This window comes from Panthera pardus, unplaced genomic scaffold, assembly GCF_024362965.1.
Source record: "Panthera pardus isolate Hobbes unplaced genomic scaffold, ASM2436296v1 HiC_scaffold_25, whole genome shotgun sequence".
Classification (NCBI taxonomy): Eukaryota; Metazoa; Chordata; class Mammalia; order Carnivora; family Felidae; genus Panthera; species Panthera pardus.
In genome coordinates this window covers 34,519,102-34,533,513 of record NW_026526821.1, presented here as the reverse complement: position 1 = coordinate 34,533,513, position 14,412 = coordinate 34,519,102, and the positions used below count along the sequence as shown (strand labels likewise).

Here is a 14,412-nt window from a genome sequence, read left to right as displayed (position 1 = left end):
TGAGTGGGGGAGAGGCAGAAAGAGAGGGAGACACAGAATCTGAAACAGGCTTCAGGCTCTGAGCTGTCAGCACAGAGCCTGACGTGGGGCTCAAACTCCTGAACTGAGAGATCATAACCTGCGCTGAAACTGGATGCTCAACTGACTCAGGCACTCAGGCGCCCTCTGATTCTTTTCTAATAATTTGTTCACTTCCACAAGAAAACAAGTTCTCAGCTTTTTGGTCTGGGAAGTAATTGGTTATCAATTATTCTATATGCAGAGCAAGAGGAGGAGGTGGAGGGGCTGACAGTTTTGTCCATATTCCTTTAATTCCTCAGCCTTTCCACCCCTAAGTCTTGCTCCGTGTTCTGCTGGGCTGGTAGTTCTCAAGTTTGGGGGCATGTCTCCACTGCTTCTGAGCGGGGGTCAGTGACCTCATTGGCTACAGTTCTCTATGGAACCTAGACCGTGCAGAATTCTCTCCACTCTGTTTCATAGACACTCTCCTCACAATCTTCCCTGCAGACTTACTGAAAAATGTCATCTTGTAGTGCCGTATCTCATTCTCTTCATCACTGCATACTTATGTTCCTTTACCATAATTTTCACAGTATCTCAGGAGAGGTAGCACGTCACACCTGTGCTTATTCTGCTGTTTTGGACTAATAACCATTTTGTATTTTATGTCCAAAATTTTTTATTTTCACTCCCTAATTAGCTCTCCAGCTCAATTAATGCAATTCCAGAGAACCTGACATCATCTTTTGTTCCCTCTTTCTCTCATGCCATGCGTCCAATCCATTAGTGCATATATATATATACATACGTATATATATATACATATATATATATATATATATATATACGTATATATATATATATAGCTTTACACTCAGAGTATATCCAGAACCCAGCCATTTCTCACCATTCTACCCCAAGCACTCTGTTCTCCTTGTTTCTGCTTCTGCACCCCTACTATGGCTTTTCAACAGAGCAGCCAGGACAATCCTGTGAAAATATATTACACCAAATTAATCCCTTGCTCAAAATAATGCAATAGCTAACTGTGTCACTGGAAGTAAAGCCATATTCTTACAGTGGCCACCCACCACTATTCGGGTCACCTATCACCCCCTCCCCCAACCTCTCTGACTCATCTCTCGCTGCTCTCCTTCTTCCTCATCCCATGCCGAGTACACACCTGTCTCAGAGTCTGCTGTCCTCCATGAGAATTACTTGACCCACTCCATCATCTTCAATTTTCTTCAGAAGTCATCACCTCAGGGTGACCTTATCTGGCCAATTTATATAAAATTGAAATATGCTCTCCCCCCTACTTCCGGCATTTTCTATTCCCCTTCCCTACTTTATTTGTCTCAGCATCTGGCACCGTCTTATTGTGTTTATCATCCACCTACCCCCACCTTTATGGAGGCTTCATGAAGACAATCATTTTTGTCTATTTAGCTTATCCCTGGCACTCAATATCTTGCCTGGTACACAGTAGGCAATTAGGTATCAGTCGAATGAATGAATGAATGAATGACTATTATCATATAGCCATTAGGGAAATCATTGACAAAATATTAAAAAAATTATTCTCAGGGACAGCTTGTTCATTGAGAAAATTTAATGCATTAGCAACATAAAAATGACAGGTGATATTAAGGCAGTAGATGACGCAGATCAACCTGCCACTCTTATAGGATGCCAGGTGTTTTCCCCCAGTAATTAAACAAGGAAGCCAAATTTTTTTAGAGCTCTTCTCCCTTCCAAAAATATTATGGTTTTGTTTGTCTGTTTGTCTTAATCGCTGTGCCTGCTTCAAGGCAATCCACACAAATAGACAATCGGGATTTTACTCAGCTTCAAGGCTCAGAAGATGGAGGCATAGGAACAAGGGGGAAGCAGCTAACTTCTGTGTTATGGGGTGTTCGGAAGGAAAGGGGAGGCATTGCTGCCTAAGCAGTTTTCTGCCTTTCTTTTCTGGGGTAAAGTGGGTTTGTGCTAACAGCAGCTCATACTCTGAAATCACAAGCATTTCTGTGTCTTAGGGTATATATCTTCCCTTCAGTTTGGCATTCATTCCTTTACGTGGATCCTGTGAATGCTGCCCGGTTCAAAAGAAGCTCTTGCTTAAGGAATGCAGAAAAGACACCCAGAAGATGGAGGGCAGAGCACTTTCCTCCACAATCACAAAAATAGCAATTGCTGGTTCTTATCTACGTGTAAGGAAGAGATTAATGTCCAAAATGCCTGTTCCCCCCTCTTTTTATTATGAATGTCTCTCTGTTGACTTTTGAACTTTTAAACTTTTGTACAGTCATTCCACATGGGTGACTTTTTCAACAATTTGAAAGTTTAAGCTGTGCATCTTTCATACTCCTCTAAAACAAAAATGTAGCATGTGGACTGAGTCTCATTTGCCAACAAAAGACATCACGACTACAAAATCGCAAGACTAATAGTGCAGTATATTGACTTGGTAAGGCCTTGGCCCTTACTTAGAGTTGGGTAGGGGAATATCTGAAGATAACAACATAGGCTTTTTAGCTAGCATGAAGAGGTCAGGAAGAACAATGAATGAAGATCTCATAAAATGCATCAATCCAGAAGGCTAACTTTTTACATTTGTAAACGACTATCTTTTTGGCATATATATTCTACCCCCAAGGACGTCTTGCAAAATGTTCTATTATGTGTCAAAATACACTGCTAAAAACAATACATGGTACCTCATTCTATTTTTCTTAATCATTTTTGTTTGAAGAAAATCAGACCTATACCCATTGCTCACTCAACATAAATTGGTCCCAAGTTCAAAAAGGAAATGGGATAAATGACACATTTTGTACAAAGTATATTAGTGTTTGAAAATTCTTTTCTCAATGTATATGTTCCAGAATAAAAAGAATATATATAAGAAACTCATGTCTCTTGAGGCCAGTTTTAAATACACTGTTAATCTGGAGGAAGGTCTAAGAGAATTCCCAGTTTTTGATGAATCAGGTTCTACATCAGAAACAGCTAGTGGTGGTGCAGGCAGGTCCCTTCACTGGATCTTCCTTCTCTTCTCTTTCCCAATTTCATTTTGTAGACTATAATTTCTTTTTCTTTAAAAAAAAAAAGGCCCCTTCTCTGTGGCTCCTTTTCTCATTCTCTTCACCTAAAAGGCCTCAACTATTTGGTCATTCAAAGCCATCAGGATTTGGCCATTCAAAGCCATTGTTGGGGGCGGGGGTGATAGGGACAATGACTCTCTGAGTAGGAACAAAGCTGAATTTGGGAAAGATGAATAGGATAAAAGCCATTGTGGTTAGTGTCATCCCTTTCTCCTACTGAGAACGTTGGCAAACCATGGAGACAGATCCATGCTGCGAAGAAGGGGCCTGCAGCAACTAGCTAGTGAGTGGGTCTCAATTTCTTCAGCTCTAACAAATGAGAAGATCAGAGTACAAGATGTTCAAAGCCTCCATGGCTTAATAATTTTCATGATCTATCAGTTTTTTTCAAGGGCTCAAATTCCCCTTCTTCCCTTTCTCTCTCTCCCTCTTCCTTTCTTTTTTCCCCAAACACTCACATATTGAAAACCTACTACACACTAAGCTAGATCTTGGGAACACAGAAGTGACTAAGCTGTTGTTTCTGACTTTAAGTAGCTCACAAATCCAAGGTAGGGTGTCAGACACACTAACAGATAATTACAGTGTGATAAATGATGGAGAAAATATGCATGGGGTTCACCAAAGAGCAGAGAAGGAAACTCCATTATTCATGGAAATCATGAGATGGAGGGGGAGATGGATGAGCTGTATTTAAGCTGAATCCCCAAGGAGGCTTCAAAGTTCTCCTGGTGGACAAACTGGAGAAGGGAAGTCTAGCAAGACACACGATTCTGCAAGCACCAAACTTAAAATTATAAAGGTAGAAAGAATCACAAGTAGTTAGGAACTACTGGAGCAGAATTGTGCAAGGGTCCAAGAGGTGAGTTACCAGCACATGAGAGGAGGGGCTATGTTTGTTTTGTCACTAATCTATCCCCAGTGTCCACTGAAGTGCTTGCTACATGCTAGGCCTTCATTAAATATTTGTTCACTAAGTGAATGAATGAATGAATGAATGAAATAATCAGGAAATTTATTTTTTTTAGGTAACAGGCAATGCAAAAGATTTCAAGGAATGCCTGGGTGGCTCAGTTGGTTAAGCAACTGACTGTTGATTTGGGCTCAGGTTATGATCTCACGGTTTGTGAAACTGAGCCCTGCATCGTGCTCTGTGTTGATGGTGTAGAGCCTGCTTGGGATTCTCTCTCTCCCTCTCTCTCTGCCCCTCCCCAACACACTCTCTCTCCCTCCATCTCTCAAAACAAATAAATAAACTTAAAAAAAAAAAAAAGAAAAAGATTTCAGGCATGATCAAGTTTAGAGTTTTTTAAAAAGATCATTCTTATGCAGGGGGGCATGTATACAGTTGGAGAGCAAATAGAGGGTTCAAGGAAAGTAGGTAGAAGGTGCCTACTGAAGAGAAGGGTCAAGAATTTGAACAACATAGCAGGGGGAAGAGGGAGACAAGGCAGAGATGTGAGAGCTAGTTAGGAAATTTGGAGAGCCTGCAAGTTATTTGGATGGTAGGCAAGCATCTGGTGTGGATGAAGGTAGGAAAATTTCTAGGGAAACCCAGGTCATATCCTCAAAATGAGTGAACTAGATTCTCTATGACATTCATAGCTGCAGAGGTTCCCTGAAAAATCTAAAATAACAGCCATTCAAGGCTGATGTTCAGTTACAGAGCATATTTTTGGAAAGCTCATTATTCTGTAATTTCAAAATGCAATCATTTAACATACAGGCATCCTCGATTAAACATTTTTTTCATATGTGAATTAGTGTTTAAAATACCAATGGGCACAACCAGTTTGGTAAAGTGCCATTATCTATCAAAGCTGAACATATGAAGATTTGTGATCAGCAATACCTATCTCACAGACAGGCAAGTTTGTAACAACACTATTTGTAATAGCCTTAAGCTGGAAACTGAATGTCCATCAACTGTAGAATAGATTATGGTATACTATAATTATGGTATACTATTTAGGAAAGAGAATGAACTAAGCTATAACCATATGTAAAAATTATAGTAGGATATCATATATCTAATTTGAATAATAGAAGTCAGACCAGAAAGAAGACATGTTTCCAGATTCCATTTAAAGATTTTAAAGATAGGTAAAACTCATCTGTAAAGTTGGAGGTCAAAATAGGGGTGTGTTAGTACAATAGACACCGGGGTGTTCATGATGCCATTTCTTGATATGGGTGTGATTTACCTGGGCGTGTTCTCTTTTCAAAAATCTTTCAAGGAGTGCCTGGGTGGCTCAGTTGGTTAAGCGACTGACTGCAGCTCAGGTCATGTTCTCATGGTTCGTGAGTTCGAGCCCCACGTTGGGCTCTGTGCAGACAGCTCAGAGCCTGAAGCCTGCTTCAGATTCTGTGCCTCCCTCTCTCTCTGACCCTCCTCCCCGCTCACACTCTGTCTCTCCCTCTCAAAAATAAATAAATATTTAAAAAAAATTTTAAAAAATCTTTCAAGTTATACAGTTATAATTGGTGCTGTTTTCTGTGTATATTATATTTCAATCAAAAGTTAAAAAAACAATGGGTGCCTGGGTGGTTCAGTCAGTTAAGCGTCTCACTCTTGACTTCGGCTTAGGTCATGATCTCACGGTTCATGGGTTCGAGCCCTGTGTCAGGCTCTGTGCTGACAATGCAGAGCCTGCTTGGTTCTATCTCCCTCTCTCTGCCTCTCCCCTGCCTATGAGCACACGCGCCCTCCCTCTCCCTCTCTCGAAATGAATAAACAAACTTAAAAAAAAGTTTAAAAAACAATTTGGCTGAGTTCCTGCTAATAGCATGGCTAACCAAGAAAAACAAATTTGTTTATTTTGTTTTTCCTATTTATAAATGCTTAAGAGAATTTAGTGTGTGCAGAATTAAGGATTGAAAGCAAAGGCATCTGCCAATCCTTGCGCAGAGAAATGAACACAGAATTTCCCCTGCACAGCTCTGCCATTAGCCATCTCATTCTTTTTTTTTAATGTTTATTTATTTTGAGAAAGAGAGAGACAGAGTGTGAGTGGGTGAAGTGTAGAGGGAGAGGGAGTCATAGAATCTGAAGCTAGCTCCAGGCTCCAAGCTGTCAGCACAGAGCCCCACGCGCGGCTCATACTCACAGACCATGAGATCATGACCTGAGCCAAAGTCGGACGCTCAACTGACTGAGCCACCCAGGCACCCCAGCCATCTCATTCTTATAATCCACTGAATCCTTACTGTTTGCACCCACTGCATCTTAACACACTGGAGCAATGCTTGGGTTGGAATTTGCCAAACTAGGTAGTGGTTCAACAATATGTCCACCGAGGGGGCTTATCAGAGTGTCCAACTATTTAGGACTGAATATCAGAGCCTGGATCTCCAATCCTGTTTCTCAGGGTGATACGTTATGTCACTGATGTATTGCACTGGACAAAGACTGGAGATAAGACTTGGGGAGGTAATGGAGGGTGTGAGCTTCCAGGGACACAGCCATGGAAAGGGACCAGAACCCAGAGGGAAGACGTGGTGTCTTTGCACACTGGGATTCCTCTTCACTAATCATGAATCAGATTTCACTCTTTGTTGAGTTTCTCTCAATGAAGAGTCATCTCCCAACAGTTACACACTGAATAACTGAGACCTGAAGGTAAACACTAGCATATGGGAATCCTGTGAACCCCAGCCGTTGGCTTAGAGCAATTTGTTTTACTACCTTCAGAATGCTGTTTAGACCGTAGGACTGCAGGAGGTAGTATACACAACTAGAAGTCTCTTCCTGTGTAGCCCTCACCTCAAAGAAAAACAGAAGGGCTAGAATTGGGCAGGTAGAAAACAATTATTTCGTCTTCAAGCTACTTGACCAGTGGAAGAATTTTCATTGATCCGATAAATTGGTTAGTATGCTCAAAACGTTATTTTGGGGGCTGATATAAACAATCTGTCTTTCACAGTTCATGTTAACCTTACCAGTTAGATCTTCAAAGAAATGCACTAAATGGTACTGAAAAAAGCTTGAGAGTTCAGATCATCTTTACTTCCAGATGCTGACATCTGTGTCCTTTGTCACTGAGAAAGTAAAGGCAATCAGAAAATGTCTTCAATTCTCTCCACAGCATGAACCCTTTACTAGCATCCTAACCAATATGCTCTACTTTTTCTTCTCTTATTGATTAAATGTCCTTGCTCCTGTCTAAGCCTAGCCACTCTATTTCTGAACTAGGACAGGGTTAGCACACTTTTTAAATAAAGAACCAGATAGTAAATATTTAAGGCTTTGTGGTCTGTATGGTCTATGTCATAACTACTCAAATTTGTCTCGCAAAAGCAGCCATAGACAATATGTGAACAAATGGAGGTTGCAGTGTTCCAATAAAACTTTATATAAACAGGTGGTAGACCAGACATGCCCCCAGGGTTTAGTTTAGTGAGATCTGCACTAGATCCTACTGCTTTCTACTCAAGGACTTGCTCCAGCAATTCTCCTTATCTCCTAAATTGGCACCTTGTTTTCTCTCTATGGGACCATTCCAATTAGCATATATGTACATTGTTACTTCTCCCATCTGAAAAATCATCTCTGGACCTCACTTCTCATTTCTCTGCTGTCTTTCACATCAAAACTTCTCAAAAGAGCTTTTGGCTTCTTTTTTTCTCTTTACCAATATTCCCCAGAGCCCACTTCAATAGGCTTTTGACTACACCACTCCACCAAAGTTACTCTAATGAAGGACATGAATGACCTCCATGTCACTAAATGTAATGGTCAATTCTTGGTCTTCATCTTGGGCAGCATTTGACCTTGTTGTTGATACTTTATTCTCCCTGAAACATTTTCTTCCCCTGGCTTCTGACAACACACACCACCTTATTGCCTTCTCACTGGCTACTCCTTCTCAGCTTCTTTTTCTGATTCTTTCTTAGCACAGTTTCTTCATGTTGGAGTATCAATGACTCAGGCTTTGGGCATCCTCTCTATCTATAGTCACTTCCTGGCTGATCTCATCCAATCTCATTAAATATTATCTATAACTTGATGACTTCCAAATTGATGTATTAGATTTGGCACTTAACTCCAGGCTTGTATATCCAACTCAACATATCCACTTGGGTGTCTAATAATTATCTCAATCTGAACATAATCAAAACTGAACCCTTGCTATATACCCCCAAATGTATGCTCTACTTTAAATTTTCCCTATGACATAAGTGGTTATTTCCATCCTTCCTGTTTCTTGGGCCAAAACTCTAACGTCATCCTTGATTCTTCTTTTCTTACATGCAACATACAATTTATAAGCTTATGTTCTCAATTTTTCTCCATATATATATATATATATACACATACATACAGACTTCCTTTATATATATATATATATATATATATATATATATATATACCCCTTCTCATCTTTTACATAGCTCTACTTTAGTCTAAGTCACCAACAACTCACTGCAAATATTTTAGTAGTTTCTTCACTGGTCTTCCCTGCTTCCATTATAGCCTTTCCCCATATGGTCCATTATTGACTAAAAGGTTAAGTCAGGTCATGTTCATCCTCTGCTCAAAACCCTCCAATGGCTTCCATCTTCCTCACAATAAAAACTAAAGTCGTTCAGAAGCCCACACTATAACACAAGGAATGAACTTGTTTCCTTAGCTGGTTTCCTTTCCTGATACCTCCAACTCTGCCACAAGTCATGTAGCTGTGAGTGGAGAACTATTAGAAGTTAATGGTAGAAGAGTAAAAAGGATGGGTGGTGATATTCACTTCCACCCTGTGGTTCCAGGGAGTGGTCAGGGCATCCCAGGGAAGTGGGGGGGGGGGTACTGAAGTACAGGAGTTCCTGAGGATAGCAAATGTGGATGTGGCCATTGGTCCTTACGGGAGTAGGAGATTCAGGGAGAAGTATTTGACCCAGAGGGCAAACGTGAAACCACCTATCCCTGGCATTAAAGGGAAGTGCCCCTCTAGGGAGCAGGGAAAGCTGATCCTTAGAGTACAGAGTGGTTGGCAAATCAAACTGCATAACAAAAAGTATGACTGAGATATGCAGGAGACACCATGTTTTTAGTCCAACTGTGGAGAAAAAAAGAAAGACAGTGTTCACCCCACTTTTTTAAAAGAGTCACTTGTCTTAAAGGATAAATAAAAGGTTCAAATTCAGGTAATTTATGTAAGAAAGAAAGCATGCAAATCTGGAATAATATATTTAGGAAAGTTCAAGTCTTACTTCTAATTATTTTTTTAAATTGATCCAAGAGATTTCTCAGAAATCTGTGATATTGCTGTAACTGAGCAACTTCCTTCAAATTTTTTTGCCTTCTCTGTGCACCCCATAAAGAAATAGCTTCCTTCTCCCACCCTCATACCCTCTCCTCCTACTTTATTCTTCTACACAGATCTCCATCTGACCTACAATATGTTTATTTCATAACTGTGATTTATCTGTTTATTTCTCCCAGAATGTTGGCTCTGAGCATTCTAGAATGCTGTATCCATAACACTGGAATTGTGGTTGGCACAGAGAAGGCAACTGACAAGTATGTGTTGAATGAATGGATGAGCCAGAATCTCTTTGTAAATAATTTCTTCTGGAGATATTTGAGTTTCAAAGAAGCTCCGGTTTCTGTCAGACATTCTACATAATGAGAGAGGCTGTCTCCTTTGGTGTTGACACTACACAAAGCATCATGTACAATGGCCTCAGAAATTAAATAAAAGGTGTGATGTTATGAGACAATTCTGACAATTAGAAGGGGGGAAAGTAAATTTTCAGAGTAAAATGGTGTTTGCAAATCTTAACATTCCAGCGAGCAATTTCAGTGGGGAAAAAAAATACCCTAAAGGGAAGGCAAGGGAGGCAAAACATTCTGTAGCCTCATTAATTATACCAGGAACATCAAGTTGCTGCTGGAAAAAATGTCTACAGATGCAGTCCTGATGGAGAATATTACAGTGTTCAGAAATCAAAATCCCTAAAGAAAATTAGTGGGAAGGAATGCACAGAGAGAAGGAAATTGAATATGTTTTAAACCTAACTGCACAAAGGTTTAATACAGTATAAGATATGTAGATTGACTTGTAATATAAAATCTATATTCATTCTTAGTAAAAGCCTCCCTGGAAGTCACTGCCATTTTTTGAATGTTTTTGAGAGTTCATGAATCTCGTGAATTGGTTATTTTTTAAAGTGAATATGGTTGCATTTAAGGAACGATATTTTGAAAATATTTTGCAGGTAGTTAATATTTAATTATCTGTATTCATTCATCCAACCATCCAACCAACCATCCGTCTACATTCTGAGAAATGAAGTATATACAACTCACAGATTACCAGCAGTATACCAGAATAAGAACTCATGGTAGGCAAATTAATGCTGTCATGCAGTGTTTCACAGAACTGAAGTCTCTCCAAATGTCTAAGTTATACTACAGAAGCAAATGGGTGACTTGGTTCTTAAAGAGAGAAAATAGATTAGGTCTGTAACACGGTTTTGGAGAGTAGTTTCTAAAAACCTCAGACTGTTAAAAGTGGTTGGCACTTCATTCATTCCATTATAAGAAATGAAGTCGATGTTTTTGTAAATGTTGGAAATAAGCCTCTACCATAATCACTAAAGAATAGAGGTCAGGCCATTACTTCTGGTGTAGTTCAGGGAACTGTCAGACCACTGAGGGTTAAAAATTTATAAATCACAATGATGACTGGCTTGACAGAACCTCATAGTTGTGGTCCTTGACATGAGAAGTTCTGTAAGAGCACAGATATGACATACAAACTTAAAAGTATTTTTTGACTCATAATCTTAAGTCTTGAAGGAAATGTATGAAGGGTAAGAATCATCACTAGTATCCTATAAACTATAAACATGAAAAAAGAAAGTTCTTTCAATATTTTCATTTTAGCGCTCTTTTCATGGCAACTGGACTATTCGAGAGAAAGCATCAAAGTTGAGTCCAGGGTTCCCAGAAGTTCACAGCTTCCTGTTTGATAGAGCTTGCTTATATTATAGTTGTTTCTGTATGTATCTGAAAGTCCTGCTATGTTAGTGAATTAGCAACTCCTTAATGGAGAGGCCCTTTCTAATTTGCCATTCTAGTGCATAACTGAATAATTGTTATTTATTGGTATTATTTGAAATTTTTATTTTAAAATCGTTTCCTTCCTTAATTGAGCAGCTACTATGTGCATGGTGGTGAGCTAGGTGCTACTCAGCATAAAAGAGGTTAAAAAGGTGCTAAGGATGGTTGGAAAAGAGATGGGGCTGGAAGTGACATGGGATGAGGCTAAGAGAGAATGAGTTGGGATAAGGTGTTTAGGTACAATAGAAAGTTGTTTCACCTGTATTTTCTTCTGCAAAGAAATTGTATCAAATGCCTCATTCTTAATGAAAAATCTCCATAATTCTTAGTAGATGCCATTATTTGGAAGTGTTTGAATTACACCTCCACTTGGCAGCTGAATTATTTTTAGATGTAATTTTAACACATGTTAAATATGACAAAAACCCAGTCTTTTGCAGGCATCAGTACAATATCGTAAGGGTTCAGAGTGAGGTGACAAGCATCAGAAGTTTCTATCCACCATACCTTGGCCACTTCTTCTTGGAAAGCCACGAGATTCAAATGGGAGATGTTAACTAAGTCAGGCCCGTACACCACCGTTATCATGCGATGCTCCAAGCGTCCGATGTTCCCCACATCCAAAAGTTCACGTAATTTGGGGTCCTGGATAATAAACGTTGAAAAAAGTTAGTCTATAGCTAGAGATTCCAACATGGTAGCATAGTTCCAAAAGTGTTACACCTACAATGTCTTCAAAACAAAACTGCCTTTTATTAGTACTAGAAAATGGTATGATAGAAGTCCCTAAGCCCATGAAGGACTAGAGAGGTGAAGTAACTTGCCAAAAGTTTGTGGAAAGAGAATTTCTGACTCAAGACTTATGGTGTTCATGTCATTATATGAAGAGAAATGAATCAGAGAAAGACAAACACTGTATGATATCACTCACGTGCATAATCTAAAAAAAGCAGAATTCATAGAAACAGAGAATAGAGTGGTAGCTACCAGGGGCAAGGGTATGTGGAAAATGGAGAGATTTTGTTTAAAGAGTACAAACTTCCAGATTCAAGATGTAGATGTTTTAAGGACCTAATGTACAGCATGGTGATTATAGGTAATAATATTGCTGGAAAGATGCTAATAGAGTAGATCTCAAGTGTTCTCACCAGAAAAAAAGAATGGAAATTATATGATATGATGGAGGTGTTTGCTAACTTTATGGTGACAATCGTATTGCAATATATACTTGTACCAAATCATCATGTTGTACATCTTAAGCTTACACAATGTTCCTGGTAATTATATCTCAATAAACCTGAAAAAAGAAAAAGACTTATGGTCCTTGGTCAATGGCTCTTTCTCACACATCATTTAGTAGCAGCATATTTTTATGTGCCATAATTCTCCCTTAATTTCCTCCAATCATCCCATGACTCACATATTGAAATACAAAATCTCATCTCTCTCTTCAGTTCATGACACATTAAGACGAAGAAGATGATTCTTATGGAATCAAAACATGATAATGCTGTCTTGAGTTGAGGCAGAAACATGGCTGAGAATCACAGTTGTGGACCCTCTCCAACACTGAGTTCATTGTAAAGAAATAGGCTGTTAGCAAGATGGTGGCACCTGCCATGAATATGTTCATTTCAATTCTATCCTCAGAATGTACTGGGATTTGGACATAGAGAACTTTTGCTGTCTTTTCAGAGCAAGTTTGATTCTCTGGGACACCGTAAGTGTGGATCCCTTGGCAATCTAGTCATGATGGGAAATGGAGGTTTCTAAAACCTCCTGAATTCAGAGTAAGACCTAAAATAAAACTCATTCATCTTGGCTGAATTTATTTTCGTCTCATATGAGATGAGAGATCCATGCAGAAAATTAATCAAACCAATCACTTAGCAAACTGCAGCCAGCTTCAAAGCAAGGAATAAAATTGTATTCTTATTTATTTAGCAAAATGCTGGACCAACAAGGCCTGGTTATTCTGACCTCCTTTCTAAGGTTTTAATTTATAGCACCCTTACAAAGAAAAAATGGGCTTAAAAAAAAAGAAAGAAAATAAAATCTTTCCAGCTAAATAATTTGATTTGGTGCCATTAATTATGTCTTAAAAGGTATTAAACGTTTCTCCTCTGTTTGGCTGTGTAAAAAGGAACATTTTCAGGTAAGTTATGAAGAGAGAAAAATCCATTTCAAAGATGTGCCTAATATAATTAAAACCTCAACTCCACTAACAAGTTGAGAACTTATCAAGTACATCAGGCCTCTGAGAAAGATCAAATGCTATTACAAGAACATCAGTTTGCATGCCCTAGAAAAGGAGAAAACTAGAATAAGGATCTTATTAAGTAAACAACAGCAAAAAAGGAAATTTTTAGCATTCTGGCATTAATGAAAGATTGAAGGAAAATTGTCAGGAAGAATGGACAGATAGAATGATTCTATCTGTTCTGTGAAATGAATTACATCATGATTTTTGAAAATTTTTATTTATTTTTTTTAATTCAAGTGTAATTAACATACAGTGTTATATTAGTTTTGGGTGCACAATATAATGAAGAAACAATTCTGTACATTTCTCAGTGCTCATCACGATAAATGTATTTTTTGTCTTATTCACCTTTTTCACCCATACCTTGACTACCTCCCCTCTGGCTACCACCAGTTCATTCTCTGGTTTAAGAGTCTGTTTTGTTTGTTTGTTTGTCACTTTTTTTGCTCTGTTCATTTGCATCATAGTTTTTGAAAACTGCTTAGGCAAAGTTAGAAAAGAAAATGATCAGTCCTTTTAATTTTGTGTGTGTGTACTTGGAAGAGAAAGATAATTCTCAGAAACCATCTGAGACTTGTAATTATAAATCACAAGTTTTGAATCAATGAATACAGAGTCTATCTGCGATATTGTGATTTATAGGAAAAATAGATTTGGTATTCAGATGATGAAAATATATTTCTCATAAGTATTTTGTCTTAGTCTGAGGGTCCTGGCTCACAGTCCCTAAAACCCAAGCATTTTCTGCTCAGTCTGCACTACTTTACCACTTGATTCTCATGTCCTTTTGCTCATTTATTAAATAGTAACTGATCAAAGAGTGCCACCTCTGAGAACTATAGAGACAAGAAGTGGGGATCAGGATGTTCACCTGAGTTGTCCTTGAGCTATAGGAATGCAAGGCAAGTAGAGAGCACCCAGCAGAGGTGCCAGAATAGAAGATAATTCTGGAAGGGTATGTGGTGACTCATTGTTATGCATCCGGC

At 38.8% G+C, this 14,412-nt stretch overlaps 1 protein-coding gene across 3 annotated transcripts in view; it reads right to left on the bottom strand.

Moving 5' to 3' along the window:
- PLCB1 (phospholipase C beta 1) overlaps positions 1-14,412 on the bottom strand; it is a 696,728-nt gene that overhangs the window by 231,445 nt on the left and 450,871 nt on the right. For all 3 annotated transcript variants that reach the window (XM_019462545.2, XM_019462546.2, XM_019462547.2), the window contains exon 4: positions 11,671-11,808. In XM_019462545.2, the coding sequence (XP_019318090.1) occupies positions 11,671-11,808 (138 nt within the window). The remainder of the gene's footprint in view (positions 1-11,670; positions 11,809-14,412) is intronic.